Consider the following 22,484-nt stretch of genomic DNA (forward strand, 5'->3'; position numbering starts at 1 on the left):
TCGCATACATGTCCCTCCCAAGGACTCCCCAACACTGCGCAGTTCCCAGGGGCTCTCTGTCCTGCCCAGGTCTCTGCAGAGCGTTTGGTGTTCCTGGCTCAAGGGACAGAGCTGAGAGGCTGTCACAGCGGCCAGCAGCTGTCCAACACCAGGAGTTTGGTGGCCCAGGCTGTCCTACAGCTCACTGTAACCATGCCCCTGCCTTTGCTTCCCACATTTGCCTGCTGGGATTCTGGAGAGCCGCTGTTGGAGCCTCACCAAAGCCTCCGAGCACCCAGCTCCCCTTGGCTGCACAGATGGGCCCCCATGGCAGCCAGGCAGCGCTCAGCCTTTTGGATGTGGTTTTGTTTTTTGTCAACCCACGCTGGCAAATCCCAACCACCAACTTGCTTTCACGTGCCCAGATCCTCACTCTTGACATTTTTGAAGACAGCATAAAGTTGTCCTTTTCACAATCCCAGGAGACCTCCCTCAGCTGCAGCCTCTCAAAGGCAGCAGTCTCAGATTGGCCTCCTCCATCCAGCAGGACCTGGCCCTTGGCATCCAGCACAGCACCCTGTCTATACAAATAAATATGAATATGACACAAAACCAAATATAAACATTTCTAAAACAGTGTTAGTTTAATAATAAAACACTGTAACACAGAAGAATTCTAGACACTAAAAAAAAAAAAAAAAATGTTTTACCTGAAATGCTGGTCATTCCAAGAAATACTTGAGGATGTTTCAGCTGTCACTTGAAACAAGAGCATTAAGTAAAAAATATTTTAAAAAATATATTAGCCACAGGAAGAAAATTATTGTGACCACTGTGAGCAGATGATGGCTGTGGAGATTTAATGTCCAACCAGGCATGAATAAATAGTGAAGTACCTCACTTATTCAAGGCGACATGTTCAAAAGATATACAGTAAAGCTCACTGGGTTATTGCCAGGTCCATAAAAAGAGTGGAACACTTCCTGCAGAGTTTAAAACCACCATGCTCTTTTTTCCCCTAGAAAATGCGGCAAAATATTTTTCAAAACTTTCTCACCATAATTCATAGCTCAAGATCAGATTGCAAGGTAGTAAAACAAGGCAACTTATTTTAAATGAAAAAGTCTCTTTCTTAAAGGACCTGCCTTTTAGTTTATCAGTAGATGGGCCCAGTCTAACATTATCATCAGAGTCCAAGAGTTGATATCGACTGGGCAATGTCCATGCTAGTTCCTGTCTTCTCTTGCTGTCTGACCAGAGCTGAAAGGAAAGATTCTATTCTTATTTTGACCTGAAGAAATGAGAGACACACACACTAGTGACCTGCATTGGCTATAGAAGATCCTATCACCATTATTTTTCTTTTTAACAAAGCAGTCTATATAAATCTTCAATCTACACAGACTAGTGGACCACATCTCTGTTTGATAACCCTTTGTAAAACTCTTTTATGATACAGAGACCATGATCCAGTTACACTTACCAGCAGAAAGTTCCTCCTGATGTGTCTGTATCTGGTCTGGATCCTTCTCTTTCTGCTACACAAAGATGGCAGTGCCAGGTGATAATCCCTGACCCACAGAGTGCCCTTATAACTTTTGACTTTTCATACAGGAGAAACTTGCAGCTCAGAATGCAATCACCAAATCCAGAATAATAGATGTACCAGATGATATGATCCCATTACTGTAACCTGATTACCTTAGTGGTTTCCACATTTGATATCTTACTCAAAAAGCTAACTGCACTGCCAGTATTAAACTTCAATACTTGTAATCTGTTACAACAAATGCATGAATTTCATAGCCAGCCAAATGTCATAATGTAACATTTCAGGAGAAGGTATCCTAACATTACAAAAAAGCTGCTGATTGTGTTTGTCTGACTATGATACTTTCTCTTGTAAAGCTCATCTTTAAAAGGAGAAATCCCAGCAGGCATAATGGGAGGATTTACTATTTTTCCTGTAATTATCATCTCAAATGCGTGGTCCTGCATATTATATACAAAACTTTGGTGGCAAGCAGAGTTTCAATACACAAAATATAAATTAACACAGAGTTTTGATTAAGAATCTTCCTTGGTTCACAATCACATTTTTTAGCTCCTTATATTTCACAGATTAATTCCTTTCATTGCTGAATGACATAACACATTCCTTCACCCCTCGTGACCCAAATATTTCTCCATTTTAAGATGCTCTTTAAATAATCAGCTGTCCAAGAAATCTACACATGCTTAAGCCAGTCACCTCCTGTTTTTTATTTAATATAGGAACATTTTCAATTGCAGAAACCTGTAATTAGTTTAAATTTCTTATCATCAACAGTAGAATATAAAATGAAAAAAAGAGTGGTTTAATACACATACAACTCTTGTTTACTGAGGAACCAGTTAAAATACAGAGTTCTGTAAACCCAGCTCATGTTGGACAGCAACAGGCTCCTGATAGGATTAACTCTTCTGAAGGGAGCTGAGCAGTTAAATATGACAAGTTTGCATTCCCTGCAAAACCAGGCACAAACAGATGCACGTGGCAGGCTGTCTACCTGTAACCCTGTGAATCTCAGAGTCCACAAGATTAAAACAAAGTCAGCTGCTCTCCCAGAGGATGCTAAAAGCTTGGATTCCCTTACCTACCCCTTTGGTAGGTGATTCCCCAGTGAATTATCCTCTCACAATGCAACTGACAGCTCCACAGAACAGGGTAATTGGGGAGAATTACACTTGCAGAAAATGGTCTTTAATAATGTTGTTACTATGAGGTATATCTTGGTCTGTAAAATCTCCACTACAAAGTTTCTGAAGTTTTGGGTTTTTTTTGCTTGGCCTTCATGGATTTGAATGGCCCTATTGGCTTTGTGTTAACCTTAACAGCCTTATAGTTGAGTTTTTTTAGTCTTGTACTCTTTACTTTTCACTTTTTATTAACAAAGAGTAGGCTTTTAAAGAATAGATTAAACTTTTCAGCAGTAAAAAAAGATAATTTCAAGGCTTCCCCACATACCTCCCTTGAAAAGCTTGCTGCAGGGTCAAGCAACTGCCCATACTTCAGAGCAAGTCCTGGTTCCCAAGTGACCTGCTTCCAGTCTCAAGTCCGCCCAGGCTGGTTTTAAAGTTAATCCTTAATCTCCATTAGCAATGGCACAACCATGGTGTAGCATTTTGGTGGAACACTAAAAGACTCACATAATCACACACCTGTTTCCGCTGCGTCTTCCTCTGAAACTCTGATGTAGTGAATGTTTACAGTCTTGCTGCAAAAAAGCTCCAGTAAAGGCTGTTACAGGCTGCAGTGAGGAAAAGACATTAAAACACAAGGGAAACAAACACAGGTTCTGTAATTATACTTTATTGCAACTCTGATGCTTTGTCTGCTCCTGGAAGACTCCTTTAGCTAAATTTGTTTCAGGCGTTATTTTCCTGTACCAATTAAAACACAATAAGCACGTATAATTTTCTTATTATTTTATTGAAAAGGTACATTTAAAAAAATACACAGACATCTTACTATTATGGATTGCTGATAAAGATGCTCTAAAAGTTAATTCTCTTTTTTTTTTTTCCCTTTCTTCCACCTGTAGCCCCCATTATCATATAACGACTCCAGTCTGAGCACTGCATATTGATTCACCTTTATAAAAGGGTTGGGGAGGTAAGAAGATAGGTGGGACATTACTGCAATATACTCAGTAAACAGAGAATATGGTCAATTATAAATATTTTATGTTCTGTACATTATTGCATTAGGGAGCCACAATGTTATGCAGCATCATTACAAAGGAAACTAGTTAGAAATTAAGAAAACAGGATATTTACGTACAAACACATGGATCCATTGTCTTCTTGAACAACACATGTGAGCTGTGGGAATGTGTAATTGAAAAGCTTTTTTTCTCTTTAAACATTGCTTAGCAACACCAGTGAAGAAACAACAAAAATAAGTTAAATGAAAGTAGCAAACAAGCAGTAATCTTAACTCTATGTTATATGGCTTTCTATTCTTGATTTCTCTAAATAAAGTATGACACAAAAGAAATAATTAAAAGCTTCAGCATTGCATTGCTTTCAAACATTTGCACAGAAACTAAAAATATTAAAATCAGACATGGTACATCTATAGTACTACACAAGATACACCAGTACTGGGGTCTAGGACAGCACACAATCCCTGTCAACAAGAGCACATGAAAATAATGGATGCAATTCTTTCTTGAGATGTTATCTGCAATCAAGAATTTGGTTCATCCGTCTTTTCCTTTTTTCCACATTAGATTATACCCAGTTGCTTTTCAGAGAAGTATTTACATAGGTGTGAGTGAGGAAGACCCTAGTTTTCAAGTCAGTCAGGAAAATATTTTATGTTCCTTGATTCCAAGGTGCATCGTACAAATTGAAAAACAACAAAAAAAAAACACAAAAAAAAAGAAGAAAAAATGAATAGATGCATGAATCTTTAATAGTACAAATTTTATGAGCAATTTAATTTTTAAGCAAATTACGTTATTTTGATTAAAAAAACAGAGACAGAGAGAAGACAGTTGTCTAGACTCCAAAACGCAGTGCTGCCAACGATGGATTTTATGATGCGGTTGGATGAGGTGTCATGCTGGATGGCATTGCGAAAGAGAAACACTTTAAAACCTCAACCCCTTTCCTGCTTTCCTTTGCCCTTTGTACTGGCCATAGTTATCTCTGTCTCACATCAATAAGTTAGTATGGTGCAAAGAGGATGGAGGCGGGCGTTGCCCGGATGGGCCCGTGGGCCGGCCGGAGGAGGGCGGGCGGGATTGCTGGTGCCTGGAACAGGGATGCCGAGGGCCGGGGAGGGAGGGACAGAGCTGATGATACAGCTGCAGCTGCAGCAAGAGGAGAGGAGAGGAAAGCAGGTGCCAGAGGCTTAATCATGTCCTTCTGGAATGCAAGTTTTGCCTGGAATAAAACACACACACAAAAGCAATGTAAATACAGTTCTCCCAACGCCTACTTTTGCACAAGGGAAAAAGTGAACCCTGGCACAGGGAACACTGTGGCTTCCCAAAGAAATCTCCTACCAGCAGCTTAGAAATGTTACTTGCACTGTCCTCTTACTCCTAGGGCAATTAAAGCAACCAAATCCTATATTTAAATATAAATAAATCTCTTGAGTCTAGAGACTATCTCACTGATATTTAGAAGGAAGCATAATTTGCAAGTGAGTAACTTTATATAAATTATAACTGCGTGCATGAAATATTGAAAACACCCTCATGATTAAGACTTCAATATAAAAAGTCAAATTTTCCACTTCCAAAAATGAATTGTAGAAAAGTAGATTGGACAAGATGGGAAGGTGGTATCAGACCAGTCAGCTTTGCGCTTTCCAGTGCAGACCAGCTCTTTTCAAAGTAGAAATATTATTTAAGATTGATGCCAAAAATAATTTTTTTCTGAAACATATGTATATATATGACTCTACATAGGATCTACAAGCATTGCTGGTGCTTGTGGTGAATCAACTAATCAGAAATATATACACTCATATCTATATCTCTCACTAAAAATGGGTTTGCACTACAAACATTCAATCGTGGAAGCAAAAATACTCATGTCCTTCCTTTATAATTGGTGGTCTCTCCTTATGCAATAGATGATAACATGATGTATCATACAAGTGAATAATATTAGCATGGCCAGAACCTATCAAGTGGGGAGACTTGGAGGAAGCCTACAGCATTTTCATTTACCTCTAAGCAATTACAAAGACATATCAATATTTTAGCATTTACAGGCTTTCCACATGCTTTCTCTTAGCTTCACACATTTGCATCTGTTTCTTTTCAACCTCTAAACTGTTTTTTGTGCCATAAGTGGCAAGCACTTTTCCCTAATGAACACAGGCTGTGTCGTGAGCAAATAAACATACAAAGTGTGCTGTGCTAAAGCCAGCCTGAACTCTGGCTGCAGGTGATCAGCAGGACCAGCTTGGGGGATTCCTGGAAATGCAGGTGTGTGTGAAAGGGATTGGCCAGTGGCACAGAGACAGGAGAGGTTTGATATCCAGTGGCAGACATGGCCTGAACATACAGGCAGTCAATTCTCCTAAACACCTGATGGCTCTTTTGTACCAATTCATACATCCACACAGCATCCTGGTTAGCAGAGAATGAGCACTAGTAATTTTATATCTTAAAAATATCTTTATATCTTAATTCTATGTCCTTTTCCCTGACTGCATCCAGATGTGCAAAAATACAGAGTATACCCATTTCTGCCTTCAAAGAGAAGAGCCCTTGCCCAGCAGAGCCGATACCTTTCCATGGGGCACATGGTCCAGTCCCCATTCCACTGACTATTCCCTTCTTTCTAGCAGTAAATAACACTTGCAGTGCTGTCTGCATGCCTTGGAACGGGCAGGCAGAACACAACTCTCTTCACATCTGATTCCTGTGCAGACTCAGCCTGCAGGGGAAGAGAGGCTGCAGAAGCATCAGGTCTGTCATGTTCCTGTCTCTGTGCAGTGGGAGTCCCCAAGGTCACAAATTCACACAGACAGTGATGAGAAATAAAAATACTTACTGCTAAAATACTTGGGTTGCGCTGCAGTTTGTTGTAAGGACTATATTTAGGTTTCATAGGCTTTCCTGCAACTCTGTCCTTGTGCCTTCGGCTGGAAATGTGCTGAAATAAATATCCTCACATTTAATTAGCTCTTTAAACATTTCTACGTTTTGAGTTTGAAATTGATTTATCAGCAGGATATGCCTAAGCCCCTGTTTTTAAGACAAAGTAGGTTCTTTATAGAGAGCAAGGATGAGGTTTGCTAAATTAAACATAATAATTTGGAGCATATCAAATAGAGAATCAGAAACTAATCAAATACAGCATATTTTGTGATTCGAGACAGGGTCTGCAAATCATTGATATTTTGATTGGTATTTCCTTTTTCCACTTGACAAGCTTTAAACCAGGCAGAGCTGTAGTCACTAGGTCATAGGGATATTCAGAAGTAAGAGGTAAATTTCCATCTTGCTGATACCATTCAGTTGTGTAAACAATTCAATATTAGCTAAGGAAGAACCAGTACCCGGGGATATGTCTACACATGCATTTAAAATTATCTTAGAGCTAACTGAAAAACAGGAATGAGAGGACACAATCACACAGCACAGCACCATCCAGTCAGAGATTCCCATTTGGGCACCAGAATCACTGCATTTGTATGGGCACAGCTCTGAACCCAGGGCTAATTGGCTCAGAGAACATCTCCATGGGCACACAACAGCCACATTGTTAATGATAATGTTGTTCTACATAATTCAGACATATCTACAGTATTACCCAACTGGTGGTTGTCCCAAACCAATAGATTTGAGTCATGTTTTCCTTCTCACATAGCATTAAACATTATTAGAGCAGACTGAAAACAGCACTGAAAGATGCATTCAGGGAATCTCAACCCAGAATTTATTATAGTTAGGAGAACAAGATTCAAATCCCTATGCTGAACCACAGAAAACTTTTAAATGAGATCTGCTATACCATTCATGGATACTGACACCTCTGCTTTTACAACTACCAAGCCCATTTTTCCCAACTAAAATAAAAGGTGAACTTGACCTATGATGAAATATTTAGAAATAGTTGTGGGAGACATAAGAAATACTAAGTTCATTCAATATTCACCAACACATCTTCACACAGCGCTACCCTGCACCTACAACATTGCAATGTAACTTCAACCAACAGAGAGCTCCAGATACATGCAAGTTACCTGCTTAAGCTGAATTTCTGAATTAACATGGACATCACAGATTTCACAATGGAACGTCTTGTTCTGCAGTCCTGAGCCTTTGCTGCCATTCTGCACCTTCATTCGGGACCCAGGCCGGGGGTAGGACTTGATGGGACCAGCACCATTCCGAGCTTCAACCATGGTCTTGTGCTTGGAGCCTGATGAGCAAGGAGATGCAGGTGAGCTCACGATCAGCAGCACAAAACATTCTCTCAGCCTTGGGACTTAGTTACACTTATCTTCAAGACAGAATGGTTAAAGCCACCACACACTGGGACTAATGATCTCTCTTGTTTCAGTCACTGTAGCTCCTGCGTCCTTGATCTAAAGGCAAGCCAGAAGGCTTTGTGAAAAAAGGGAACAGCAGGCATGCTGGACCACTCTGTTTGGGCCAGTGTGTGACTGGATGGCCAAAGTGTTTGCTGCTTATTCTTTTGCCAAATTCCATAGAGCCATTGAATAGCAGAAAATGGTATTAGCCAACACTGGGACAGGAACCACAGCAATCCCTCAAAACCTGCCTAGGAACTGTAATACTTCAATAAATATCCTCTGATTCAGAAGAAACGGCTGCTTTACCCATTTCAAGAATGGATTACAGCTGTAAAACCAGCTTCAATGGCTTGTTAACAAGGCTTACATCACCAGCACGCCATAAACAGACAGAGCACACTAGGAATTGCTGCTTGTGGCCCAAAAAAAGACTCATAACTAATCTTCAATAATCAGAAGATACTATGAAATTTAGGAAACCTAATGAGCCCACTCTAAAATTATTTTTAAAAAACAAATAAGAAGTAAATTACTGTAAGCTTTTCCAGCAAAATAACAGATACTAATGATAATGACAAAAAATATGAAAAAGAGAGAACACTGGCATTTTAGAAAACTTAAGTGCTGTAGAAACCACTATGATCTTACTGTGATGCTCAGTGTGAAGGGATCTGATTAGTTAACATGAACTGTAGGGATTTTGTCAACTATAAGTTTAGAAAGTACATGAAGAATAGTTAAAAAAAATTAGAGATTGCTTTAATAGAATATCAAAAACCACACAGGACTGCTACTAACAAGACTGGTGTTTTAACTTGCTATTCTAAGTTTTAACTAAAAGAAGCTTCAGTGAAGTGTGAAGTGCTACCACCTTAGAACATTGAATTTTAAAAATGTTAGCACACAGCTGACTTGTACCATATGGATACTCACCTGTATTGTGGGCTTCTAGTTGTGAAAGGGAATTCACAGCCACTTTGCATAATGAACAGTAAAGTAGTTTTTTGGCTTTTTCCTCTTCTGACTCAGTGACTGTGTTAGCAGCTCCGTTGGTGCTCTTGGAAGATGAGGCAGGCGCTGCAGGCGCCCCTCCAGGTTTGGGAAGAAAAGGATCCACTTCTGTATTGGACTGCTGACTCACACCGTTGGGTTTTTCATTCCCTTTATCTTCTAAAAGAAACAAAATCCATCTGTTGTAGTTTTATGCCACACATACAAAAAGCATACAGTAATAGTCCTGTGGGTTTAGTAAACATAACACAACAGGGGGCTAATTTATCTCATTTTATAAAAGAGAGCAGCATCCTTGAAATCTTGTTAAAAGTCCTGCCATGAAATGCGTGTAATTTGCCAAAAAGGGGTGATTTTCCTGTTTTTAAAGTTACCAGTGAATACCAACGAGTTCACCAAATTCCTGCCGGCTGCTGTTGTGCTGCAGGCACGGCCAGTTGAAAGGAGCCCAAGCAATACCGAAGGAAGCCAGGTTTAAGGACTGGACAGCACACAGAAACAAGCAAGGCTTTGCATTGGGAATTAAAAAATATTTCTCAAAAGGTTTACAGTTGCCTTTGGAAGGGCTTGAGTTTCTCAAAGACACTGGGAGGACACTGAAAGGCTCTACCACCATTTTAACACACATCCCCTGTTTCAGTTCCAGGAGTTATGGTACTACACATGAACACGGTTGCTAATAATTTTAGGTTTTTCCATTAACAACTCCCCATATATTAGTGGATCACAGGTGGCTTCTGTGTGCATTCAGTGCATTCCTTTGTCACTTCACAAGCATGAGTCAATCATCTGTGCTCCTATGAGGCAGGTAGGCAGGTATTACTTCATTTTGCAGATGGTGATCAAAAAAATGAGAGATAAAATGTCCCAGCGGTGCCTACAGAGAAACTTTGTGCCAGAGCCAGTGTTTAAATGCTCCCTGCTTACATGCTGCCCCTCAAGGGCTCATTGCATTTGAAGCTGTTCAGCTGCAGGCTTTGTGACCACAAGCCATATAAGCTGCCAGCAGTAAAACAAGCTCTGTCCAAAACAAACACGGGATGGGAGGGGGACAGTGCAGGGGTGCTGGTATGAGCAACCCCAACAAAACAGACATGAGAAATGACTGAATATGTGTCACTTTGAACAACTGGGATCAAATTTCATCATCTAAGCAAGTACAACATCTACATAAGAGCAGCCTCCCCATTTGAAACCCATGGCTTAATTTGAAATAGAGTTGAACTGACTAGAAAAACTAGGCTCTATTTGAGCATTTATTTTTTAACATGGACCATGTTTACAGCTACCAGACTCTGTCTTAACATGCCTTTGTGTACCAGGCCAAGACTGTGCTACCAAGAACTATGAACACAGGATTGTACCCACTCAAGCAAGCACTTGAGAGTGTGTATGAGCTATGAATAGCCATCCTGAAACTAACCCCCACAGTTGTTGGCATATTTCCCAGAAGTGCATTGCAGTACATCAATTTTAGATTGTTATAAACCAGGAGAAAGAAAATTCTAATAAAAGAACTATTATTTTTTAAAATACCAATAAAAATATTTTGAAATTACACAATATGAGCTATATTAAACATTGAAAATAATCAAGTACAAAGACTAATATTATGACCAAATTAATGTTAAAACCAGTTTCTGAAGGTGTTTTGATTGACAAAGTACAACAAAAGAAACTGATGTTAAATTGTACTTCATAGGCTACTCAGCTTTAAAGTCTCCATAGTAATAAGTCACATCTGCAAAAATCTAGAATACTTTATATGACTTATGAGTCTTCATAAAATACAGTTTCAATAAATAGCATTTGCTAACATTCCAAATTCAAGAGTTTTCCATATGGAAAATTCTCAGAGGTGCTAACATCTACAAACGAAACACAATGAGCAGCTGCAATTGCAAATTTACATTACTGAAAAATAGAATTGTTGTTGGTTTTGTTTTTGTTCTATGCAATATTATGCCAAACTGCAAAAGGCATAACACCAGGATATATGTGAGCTGAAACGGAATAAAGGAAGGTTCCACAGGATTTTGCATTTCAGGCCTTAAAGGAAAAATACACCAACAAAACTGCCGGCTATATGTTAACATATACCAATTACACTTCTAGTTTGGCTTTGGGGGTTTTTTATGTTGTTCCCCACCTATTTTTTTAAATGTAAGGATAAAAATTTGGTGCTTTTGAAACACCACCTGGAGACAGAGATCATCACCCCTGTGCAACAAGCACAGTGCTTACCCTCCTGCCCACAGCCCCTGCCTGTACTGATCTCAACACTGACCACAACAAGAGGGAACAGACTTTATTGGTTTTGCCATCAAGAGTCTGTGGAGTAAGATCCCAAGATATGAAAGAAGATCCATTTTACATGGGCCACCAGTTACCATCACAGAGTGATGGTTTTCCAGTGCTGAATTTAACAGATGATTGAAAAAATTACAGATCTCATTTCCCACTTCTCCTCACTTAGCTAGCCAACAGCTGATGTAGCATGTTGATTTTTATAATACTCCCCAGATATACAGTGTTTTCACTATTCATATTCCAACAATTCTACAGTATACACACTAACAAGAAAACTTCTACAAAACCAGAGGGAAGTTACCAGCATGCAGCTGGGCTCAATTCCGCCAGTATTGCCGCTTTTGGAAAGAATCTCAGTTCACATAATAATTCCATCATTTGGAAAGCTTCCTGACACAAATAAGCTCTTCATCGATGGGGGTGTATAAGGAGAGACATACTACCCTCTATGAATTAATGTTTCCTTCCACCATTCTAAATGTTTAATGCAGAACATCTTCAAAGATCATCATTATAAAGGTTATTATACAGTTGAACTCCCACAGAAAGTACAGGGAGCTAAGTGCGTATTTGTCACTGCAGTGGGCCCAGAGCTGCATTTTCCTGGCTTCTAAAATCAGAAAATTGCGCTTCTCCAAATGGGCTTTTGATAACAGCTTACTGTTTCAATCCACATAATTCAAAACACCATTACTTACAGTTTTATGTTTAAGACAGAAATGCCAACTATTCAACAGTGTGAGGCACAGGAAATGCAAATTGCATGTCTATACAAAGCACAAAGACGATTACTCTTTTATTTGCACTTATAGCACAGAGCTAACAATATCTGCACGCAGAAATCAAAAAATGGAACTGTTAAGGCTGCCTACATACCCATACTTCCCAACTATCACTACCTTATAAAATATATGTGACTTGTGAGATGCAGTTGTAGGATTCCAGCCCTTTTGCTATATCTGAAGGTATTATTGAAATAGGCTCAGATTTGCTCTAAACTCCACCTGGCTCACGACCAATAGAGCCAGGCAGAGCCCAAAGGAGTGCAGGAGTGAGTCCATCCTGCCTGGACCATGGGCACACCAGTTTCTGCTGCACAGCTTAGCAGAGCACAGCTGGAGCATGAGACCAGGGCAGTACCAGCCTATTGCCTGAAGGCAGTAGCTGTGATTCAACCTGCATCGGGGTCAGGCTGAAACACTCACACCAAAACTCAAGTGCAAGAAGTTAATTTAAAATCTAACTAGTACTTTTTACCTATGTTCATTTTCCATGCAGAAAAGCCATATTTCATGTGTCTTAAATTCCAGAAAAGTAAATTGATGATTCATGTTCTTACTGAAGCCTGGATTTATTTTGAAATAGAGCCCAGGGAAAATAACTAAAGCAAGCTAATTAAGTATTGCTTTGGGCTTGGTAATATTAATGCTTTTCTCATCCATTGCATTGTTTTAATTCTGCTTTGAAGTTGTTTTCACATATTTCTGCTTGTTTGACTCATTCTTGTGTCAGCACCATGTAAAAATTCAAGACTCATTTATCTGATCAGTATTGCCTCATTTTGAGTACCAAAGCCAGGACACTGCAGGGCAACACCTCACAGAGTCAAACCAACAGGTTCTACTGCTTCACTTCCACAGCTGAAGTGACTCACTGACCTTGGCAGGTCATGCCACTCTCACTGCAGTTGATGTGGTGTAGAGAATAGGTCCTACCCATTATTGGCTTTTTTTTTTTGAGTCAGTGATGCATTGGTGCACATTAGAAAAAAGCTTCATTTGGACTTCATAAAAAAATCACAAATGCTATTTTCAATAATAACAACAAAAAAGTAACTTAATATTCAGATCCTTAATTCAGAATTTACACTCTTGATAAAACTAAAACAAATGCGAATTTAAAACTTCTGTATAGATTTAGAAATCCGATAAAGATTTTCAGTATCAAAATATTCAATGCTACTTACGCCCCTCAACATGCCTATCTGCCCCGTTTTTATCACTGATGATAAAATATCTCTACAATCAAGTTCTGTTCCACAGCAGATTGTTCAAACAGCAGTTAGAATTAAAATATCTTGATGGTATGTGATACACTTGCAAGAACCCTTCCCAATACATGTGCTAAAAGCTTTCAGACACGAAGTTCTGCTATGATCCCAACAACCCTTACAAAATTGTCAGGTTTTCAAACTGTAAAATTTTCTGCTGTATGTAACAAATAAACTTGCTCTTGCTGTAACAGTAACAGAACAATATTCCAATTACTGAAAACACATATTTTGTGTGCGTCTTCATGTAATAAAAAAGTATAACTTTGCATTTGCCTGCTTCTCCTCTCCACCAGAAACTGGGACTACTGCGCACATTCTGTGCGGAAGGCTGGGCACACAGAGAGGGAAGGATCCTGGGACTAAGAGCACTGCCCAGCACTGGCTGTGACGCAGCTGGCTCTGCACTGGGAAGAGATCACACTGTGCTTACAGCCACCCACTGCCCAGCTTCAGCTTCACACCTTCCCTTTGCCACATCCTTCACTGCTTCCCCCAGCTCCAGGCACTGAGCAGCAGCTGTGCACAAAGTGCTGACAGCAAAAGGGCAGCACAGCCACTGCAAAGTGGCCACTGCTGCTCTACAACCCTGCACTGAAGCTCTTTTGTGAGCTTCACTCATTTGCCATCCTAGGTATAGAAATCTGATTTTATATTTCTTTTACTTGCTTGCACAATAGTGCACATTACCAAGTTAGAAGAGATCATAATGGAAAAATTACTTTTGGCAATAAAATGTTAGTTATTCTCCATTGCAAAGGTAAAAAAATAGTAAAAACGTGTGTCTTTTCTTCTTGAAAAACATGAAGGAAAGAGCCACGCAATATCCAGTGCAATTTCCAGTCTAAACCAGTCACATATTTTTTTCCTGTGTAACTCAGTCACTGCATGGTTATCAGGGCTATAAAACCAGTGAGCACAACTGATGCACAGTTAGGGGCAAAGCCTTTGGGTCAATCAGCCTTGTTTATGGTGGAGCCTTACGATAAGATAAGGCCTTATAAGGTGCCTTATAATAATAAGATAATAATATAATAATAACAATACCACATCACTGCTGAAAGAACAACCTTTTTAAAAAAGGACTGCTTGGTGATCCTATGCATTTTCAACTGATTTCGAACTAGGTCACTTCCTATGGAAGCTAAAATCCAAAGTGATTTCTGAAAGTAAATGTTAATATTTTATTTTTGGGATAAAGATTGTCTTGCGATGATCTTGAGTCCACATCAGTTGTGCTACAGGGAGCTGCTATTAGTTTGAAGTGAAGTGCTGATTTTGGAGACTAAGAGAGAGTCTGAGAAAAAGCAAACATATCTCCCATACCGGTAAAGCTGAACTGAGTGAAGCAGATTATCAGGTTCTCCCTGTACTTTCAACAGCTCCATATATGCCTGTGAATATTGGGCTGCATTAAAGAACTTTTGTAGCATAAAGTGATTACAGAACGGAAAAAGGAACTCCATGAGATTGTCAGAGTATTAAATATTCTTGCCCTGAACAACTGCATAGTAAAAGTAAAATCAGTTGCATTAATTTCACTAGTAGACAATCCAAGAAATTTTGCTGAAAAGTTTATCAGTGAAACTCTATTAGCATCCATAAACAAAATGTAAAAATTTGTCTGTTGAAAAACAAAATTGTCAGTTTAAATTTGACAATGCTAAATGCTTGGCACATGTGAAATAAATCTAAAAAGTGAAAAATTTAATTACACTTTTTCCCACACTTTACAAAATATGCCCACTGACAATGCTAAAGATAGGTGTGTTACTCAAAAAGTTACTTAACAGTTACCAGTTGACCTCTCTGTTCCAAGCTATCTGCACACAGAAGAAGCTGTTCCCCAGACAAAAAGCTCAGTTTAAGGGCAGAGATGAGCCCTGCAGACAGGTATGAAACCACAGAGAGACACGACAACCAGTCACTGACACAGGCACCATTGCGACAGTCAAACTGCTCACAAGCATTTTCCTGTTTTTCAGTGCATCACAGCGAAAGAGAAATTTTTAAAGGCGAGAATGAAAGAAGTAAGTTTAGCATCTGATTGCAGGGAACTCTTTACAAATAAGTTCAGGCAAAGCAGGAAACTGTATCAGAAGCTGGTCTCAAATGGCGTTGTCTGGTTCAAAACAACATTTGAAAGTGTATTACGAAAGACATACAAAGGTATGGAGAGCTTTGAAAGTGAAGGACATAAATCCAGAGAGAGAAAAATCAATACCTCAGAAATATTGTAATAAAATTTGCAGTATTTAAACCAAAAACCATTCGAGAGATCACAGTCAAAGAGATAAGAAGCCTGGCTGAATGTAATTAAGGGAGATGTTAAGAAACTACAACAAAATAAAATCAAGGTGGGGAAAACTGATTTAGTCACACTGAACTTGTCGGACTGCCTAACCAAACATTAGGATCTACCCTGGAACAGAGTCTTGGGGATAGAACAAGAACACCCAGAAATAATTTTATTAGAAACAAGAGCTGTTGTACAATTCCTTGGCCTGAAATAAGATTTGAAGGGAGGAGATCATAAGTGACTGAATTACCAGGATGAAAAGAAGGGGCTCTTTCAGTGTATTAGCAGAAAAGTTACTGAATAGAAAGTCAGACAATAGCTCCAATAAGAAAAGCAGGTTTCAAAACACTGCTCTTCACAGAAAGCTTTTTCTTCTGGTTCACAGTGCTATCTATAGAGGAATAAAGTATACACAAACACACAATTAATTGTTGTTCCTATGACGGAAAAGATGAACACTTAGAGTAATATATGCTGTAAAGACAGTAGCAGGATGACAATTAAGTTACTAGAGGTCACAACCCTTACAGATTTGTAAGTACTCTATTCCTGCATCTCAGCACCACTCACAAAACCCCCCAACAAAACAAACAACAAAGAGCATTAGATTATTTCTTCACACTCATTAAGATGGAGTTAGCAAACTTGGATAAGGTATTTCAAAATAAGTTTTGTTCTATCTGCACATTTGCTGAATAATGAGACACTAATGGCTGTCAGACAAAATACCTACTTTCTCACCAGTTGTGCAGTCTACTGAGAAATGAGACTGAAAAACCCGTAGGGCTCTGTTCTAGAAAAATTCCACTGCAAACCTACATGCAAATCAGACAGCACAGTGTATCTATTAACCCTTTGGTTGCTTTTCATTTTTTGTACAATGTGTTTTCTTGCACTTCAGGCAGGTATGAAAAAGAGTTAAATTTTACATAATGAAATAAATCAGTCTGACACATGCTGAAGAGAACAAATTTAGTCTCTATACAAAGATGAGAAAAAATGGAAGTTATAAATAGAAAGCTTTTCTTCTCAAACACAAATATGCCCTCAAATAAGCTGCAACATATTTTCTCAAGATACTGAAGCTAACATCAGGAAATGTCTGGATGGCTGCGCAATATTAGGTGAACTTGGTAGCTAGAATGATTATTTGCTTAACTGCATCACTACTCTTCAACAGGCTGAACCCAAATATCCATTTTTACTTCAGAAGTATCACTTTCATGGCTGTGTTACAGCAGTGATGCTGACAATTTCTTAGATACTTTATTTCTGATTTGGGATGCCAAAGGATGCCTCTTAAAGGGAACCTGCATTTTCTTCAGAGTATGAAAATAATTCTGCTGATCTGAATAAAGTTAAAAAAGGTTTGCTCCTGCAATTTTGGTTGGATTTAATTTTTCTCAAAGTGGACTGATGAGAATTAGAAAATATTGAGAAGTACATGTAGCTCTGCAAGTGTAAAACCTTGCCTTGCAAAATCCTGTACCTATTTGTACCTACACCTTCCTGAGCTGAAAGTTCCTGCTTCTTTAATTACTGGGTTGTCAGCGGTGATCCTGCTGTATTGCCTATGATTTTTAATCAATTATTTACACATTTGGAGATTCTTAGGGAATTGGTTTATGTTGGCTGGCTAGTGCTTGTTTTACAAGACAAGATCAAGAAAAATCTGTATGCACTCACCAGCAGGGGAAGGAAAAAAAAAATATACGTTGGTACATACATATAAAACATAGAGTAAAATAACTGAAAAATTGTTATGTATCAACAAAGGGCATTTCAAAAGCCTCTTATTTCATACTTCAACACAATGCAATTTCTCAGTGCAAAAGCTACAGGAATAACAAGGGTTGATTTTGTACTGTTTTTGTTAGTCAAAATACCGGTGTGTATGCAATACTTCTAGAGAAAACAAACTTTGAACACTCAAGGCCATTTGCATTGTGCCTCTATGTCATCTGCTGATCTTAATGGTATTTTACAGAATGCACATTGTATCAGACTTCTCTTTGCCTAATTTGAAAAAAGATTATCACAATTCCCAGCTTCCTCCTCCTCTAATTTTTAGACCTGTTACTTCTGGAGAAAATCAACTTGTCTGCAATGCAGAGCGATTTCCTAGTGTACAATGCCAATATCTATGTATTTCTCAGTGACATGTTGACAAGTTGGGAAAACTATCACTAGAAGTTTTTTCATAAAACTCAGAAATATCAATAGTACTACAGTGCTGGCAACTGAAAACAAGGAGGATCTAAAACACAGATAGCAAGTGTGAATGTTAATTTAAAGAGTATCCATAAACTGAGATGATGTTAAAGCTCAGTCTTCCTGTGTCCTGTTGCTTTATAGCCAGGCATATTTACTTTCATCTTTTCTGAGCTATGCCAGTCTGTTTGGGCTGGGATAGGAAAATTTGTGAGTTGGAAAATTTTAATACAGTGTGAGTAAAGCTTGAAATGCAGTATAATATTTGCTATTACAAAATATATGGGTGAAAGCAAATGTTTTTGCGAACTATAAACTTATCTTTTTCTGGCACCAGACATCTATTACTTTGAAAATATTTTACACTCCCACTCCAAATTCTGCTACATCTATTTCTGACATCCTGGAATGCAAACTTATAGTATTGCACTGTCTTTTAAACTTTAATAATGCAAGAATGCTTAGAAAAATAACTTTCAAAGATTATAAAAAGCATACAATATTTTACTCAGAGATCCTTCACTTCTGCTTAGTCTCAGTTCATCATCTCAGCTATACATTGGCTCCACCATTTATGAATCTGAAATATATCACTAGAAACATATTTCACTTGCAGCATGTGCAAAACAAAAATCTTAAAACTCTACACTCAGATGCTGAAGTGCTTTAGAACTTAATATGAAATTTATGGTCATCTAAATAAAAGAATCAAGGAGAACTGACACACTCTGCAAGTACATTCTCATGGGCCTGTGTCTGAACTGCTCGCTCAGTACTTGCCCAGGCAGAACAGCAGTTAAAGCCAGTTATGAAACACTCATCTTCATTTCAGTTAAATGACATCTGTAATTGTGCATTCTCACCCACTTCTGTAGCAGGCTTGCCTGAGGACTGTGAGCATTCAGTCGTGCCCTCAAGGTCTGACAAATAAATTGTATTTCAGATATAACTTGTCTAACTGACACTAAAATATTTTCACTCTCCTTGAAAGCAAGTAATAAGGAAATAATGAGTAGCCTAATGTTTGCATAAATAATTTTTCTACTATAAGGAATGAAGTAGATTTCCCCCTTCACTACTGAAGCAGCATTTTTCCTGACCCATTCTTTTATATTTGGTCACTAAATTCATTCAAGGGCTCAGAGAAAAGGAAAAAACTTAAATTTTGCAACTTCAACACAGCCTTTAACTTCACACAACTGAACATAGAGAAAACTTTATTCAACGACCAATTGTATGAATAATCACCAGAATCCTGTTATTTATTCTCTGGTACCCGTGAAAAATAGACACCTGGTATCAGAAGAGCTGCCTTATTTCCTTAGGAATATGTTGCTTCAATATGTACTGTGAAAGTATTAAATACAATTGAAATTATTCTTCCCAGCGTTGTTAAAAAACCCAACAGAACCAGCAGGTATCTTTTTAGCAAGTTATATTGTTATTTCATACTCACCTTACTATCATTCCCTTATGACATCATCCTATTAAAAACATCCTCTCAGGATATTCAATAGGCAATCCTATATTTGATCATTAACAGAACAAACAAGAAAAACAGATGCCTGATTTCAGAGTATTAAAGAGGTGCTGAAAGATTCAACGTATGCGAAAGAATTCTTTAAATGACAAAATATATCTAGTTAAAAAAAATCCCAGCAGCTGAAGCATCCCTGGCCCTGCTCCCATTGTCCAGCAACACCAATAGAGTCAGTTCTGCTGGGCCAAATGCCTATCACTATTTCTCAAAGAAAGAAAAACTTTGTATCATTTTAAGATTGCTGGTAAAAAAATGCTTTGAAATTCATGTTTTTAGATCTTGAGTAAGTTGAATTACTAGAGGTATTTAGTTTTAATGATACAGGACATGAGTGCTCAGGCACAGAGCAGAACATCCAAAAGAGTCTTATTTCATCTTACAATATATTTTTGATCCAAAGCTTAGGCTTATTTTACTGCAAGAAAAGCAAAACTTTATCATTCCTTCCAAGGAAAATCCTGGTTGCATATATTTCTGATTGCTACAAAAACTGGAGAGAGAAGAGAATTTTGGCCTTTTCCAGTTTGAACAAGAATTGCAACAGCTCATCAATGTACATGGGTCAGCTGCAGAGCTTGTTTCTCAGTTAATGGCACCTATAATCAGTTTTCAGTTGAGGTGCAGAATTTGAAATGCGCTAGCATTACAGACAGACCAAAGACTTCCCAGGAGCTTATCAACAGCAAAATACACAGTATGACTGGTTTTCCATTCAGATTTAGACACACAGAAAGATGAGGTTTGAATTCCACTTCTCAAAAGTATGAACAGTAAGGCTGGCAGGGAAGAAGGTTGGATCTTTAAGCACTTATTATAATGATTTCCTGTTCACAGACTTTGACTTGCTAATTTTTCTTTTGGCTCACCTTTCATCCTAAAAGTATAACCCAAACTGCAACTTCCTGAAAGTGCTGTTGAAACAACCTGCCAGAAAAGGCTCAGAAGCTATTTACTATTAAATGAAATACAGGCATTGCACGTGCCACGGATGTAAGTACACATATGGTACTTGCAACAGTGTAACTGTGATAAACTTATGATCATTTATTAATAATATTTTCTATTATCAATTGTAAAAGCACTGTAGTCAAGCAGAAAATTCTATACGGTGCTATTACCTCTGTTTTGGGGTAGAGTGTCAACAGATGGCAATATAGAAAGATCTTCATATAGCTGAATCAAAACACTGACTCAAAAAAGAACAAAGCTTACCTCAAAGGATGCAATGGAAAAATGCCCTTGAAGTGCCTCTCCTTGGTGGCTGATCCAGACTGAATTTACTACTTAGTTGACCGTAAACGAATACCTTTATCTAACTGGAATATGCTTGTGCTTAGCAGGCACTATCTGAATCCACATAAACACAGATGCATGGTTATTTTATGGAGTTCAGCTTCAGCAGAACTCTTTATGTCAGCATAAATGTGAAGAACTGATGAGGCTCATCAGTAGCTTTTGAAGGAGGCCAGACAAAAGCACCAGCATCTTTGAAGGGCATAAGGCAGAACCTCTAAATGCACTCTGGAAGACAACAAGCCAAACACATCCTTGTCCTGTTCCTCTCTTGGAGCCTCTCCCTATCCCTGCCCCACCCTCAAAATTCAACTTTGTCACAACCTGATTCGAGGTCTAGAGGACTTTGGTACATTACATGAAATATAAGAATAATTAGAAGCATTGTGCGTTTGAGGTCCTTATGGCATCTGTGTGACAAATAACCTCAAATTTCCCAGGACAAATACACTGCAGTTCAGCTGGGGAGGTTATATGTCTCTGGCTCCTAGCTACTTATACGATATAGGGATCATATAAGAAACAGTTTATTTGAGCTATGCAAAAAAGCCATTCCTTTGAAAGATGTGCAAAACAAGGGGATAAATGGAAATAAATGTTAAGGTGAAAAGAGATTTTGCTACGAGATCTGGTATCATTTTTTGCATTAGTCCAAGTAAAGAGTTTCATATGTAAAGGTTTAGAATTTGAGCAGTGGCAGAAAGATTTTTAACATAAGCAATGAGAGCAAGATGAGTAAGGGAGTGTCCTGATGGTGGACTCATGAAATAAAAACTGAGCCCTCCATTGGGACATTTCACCTCATTGCTATTTGATGAATACACAGCACTGGCAATGGGGACTGGAGAAATCCAACCCATGACAAGCTTCCTGAGTAAACGTCATTCAACATGTTGCACAGTACTTTAGGAATAAAAGCAGTTTTGTTGTGAAAGCATTACACAGAGAGCCGTTGATGAACTAAAACCCACAGACAAGACCACAAGGTCAACTTTTCTAAGTCTGATATAGCTTGGAGTTGCCAATCCTACCTAATGGGACAACTAATTACCATATTCCTGCCAGCTGAACAAAATGGGGTTTCATAGAGCATCCAAAGGGTTTATCTCTACCTACTAATTCCCAAGTACAGAGTCTTTTGCTCTTCTGCAACAAAAATTGAACCTGAAATACCCATACCTATCATTTCACAAATGGGCATGAGGCCAATAGAGCATACAGTGAATGATCAAAGGCCAAAAATTATCTTTTATAATCTGAAATATGATTTTGACTCTTGAGTAGTTTAAAACAGCTGCATTTACTTTCTAATTTTCATATCAAAGCAAAATGCAAAGAAGTTGATACCACATCATTTGTATGCTTCATTTTGAACTATTTATTTTGATGTAGAAGAAGGATCAAAGAATTCCTCTTTGCTTGATAAGTAAACAGTGACATTTCAATCCAGTAATTATCATATGCATTCCTGAAGGATTCATCACTGTAAGCATCTAGACTATGCTGACCTGGGGTCACAGACATTATATTCTATTGCATTCTTAGAGCTGTATTTAAACCACACTTCAAAATATTCTAAACTATGTTGGGTACTGGTTATTACCCTTGCCCTTTCCTAAAGAAATGCCATACATATATCTGTCATTCTGTGCAGACATCCTGGAAACCCTGGGCTTCCATTGGGAGGGAAGGGAATCTTTGCCACTGTGAGTTTGCATGGCTAGGCCGTGGTAGTGGGAGGGCT

At 38.5% G+C, this 22,484-nt stretch overlaps 1 protein-coding gene across 9 annotated transcripts in view; it reads right to left on the bottom strand.

Annotated features, from left to right (window-relative positions):
• Nucleotides 1-3,432: 3,432 nt before the first annotated feature.
• The window catches only part of ZNF385B (zinc finger protein 385B), a 148,880-nt gene continuing 129,828 nt past the window's right edge, over nt 3,433-22,484 (bottom strand). For all 9 annotated transcript variants that reach the window (XM_063162244.1, XM_063162251.1, XM_063162249.1 and 6 more), the window contains 4 exons: nt 8,960-9,196; nt 7,733-7,911; nt 6,538-6,639; nt 3,433-4,911 (listed from right to left, as the gene is read on the bottom strand). In XM_063162244.1, the coding sequence (XP_063018314.1) occupies nt 4,693-4,911; nt 6,538-6,639; nt 7,733-7,911; nt 8,960-9,196 (737 nt within the window). In that variant the 3' untranslated portion in view covers nt 3,433-4,692. The remainder of the gene's footprint in view (nt 4,912-6,537; nt 6,640-7,732; nt 7,912-8,959; nt 9,197-22,484) is intronic.

This window comes from Melospiza melodia, chromosome 8 (genome assembly GCF_035770615.1).
Source record: "Melospiza melodia melodia isolate bMelMel2 chromosome 8, bMelMel2.pri, whole genome shotgun sequence".
Classification (NCBI taxonomy): Eukaryota; Metazoa; Chordata; class Aves; order Passeriformes; family Passerellidae; genus Melospiza; species Melospiza melodia.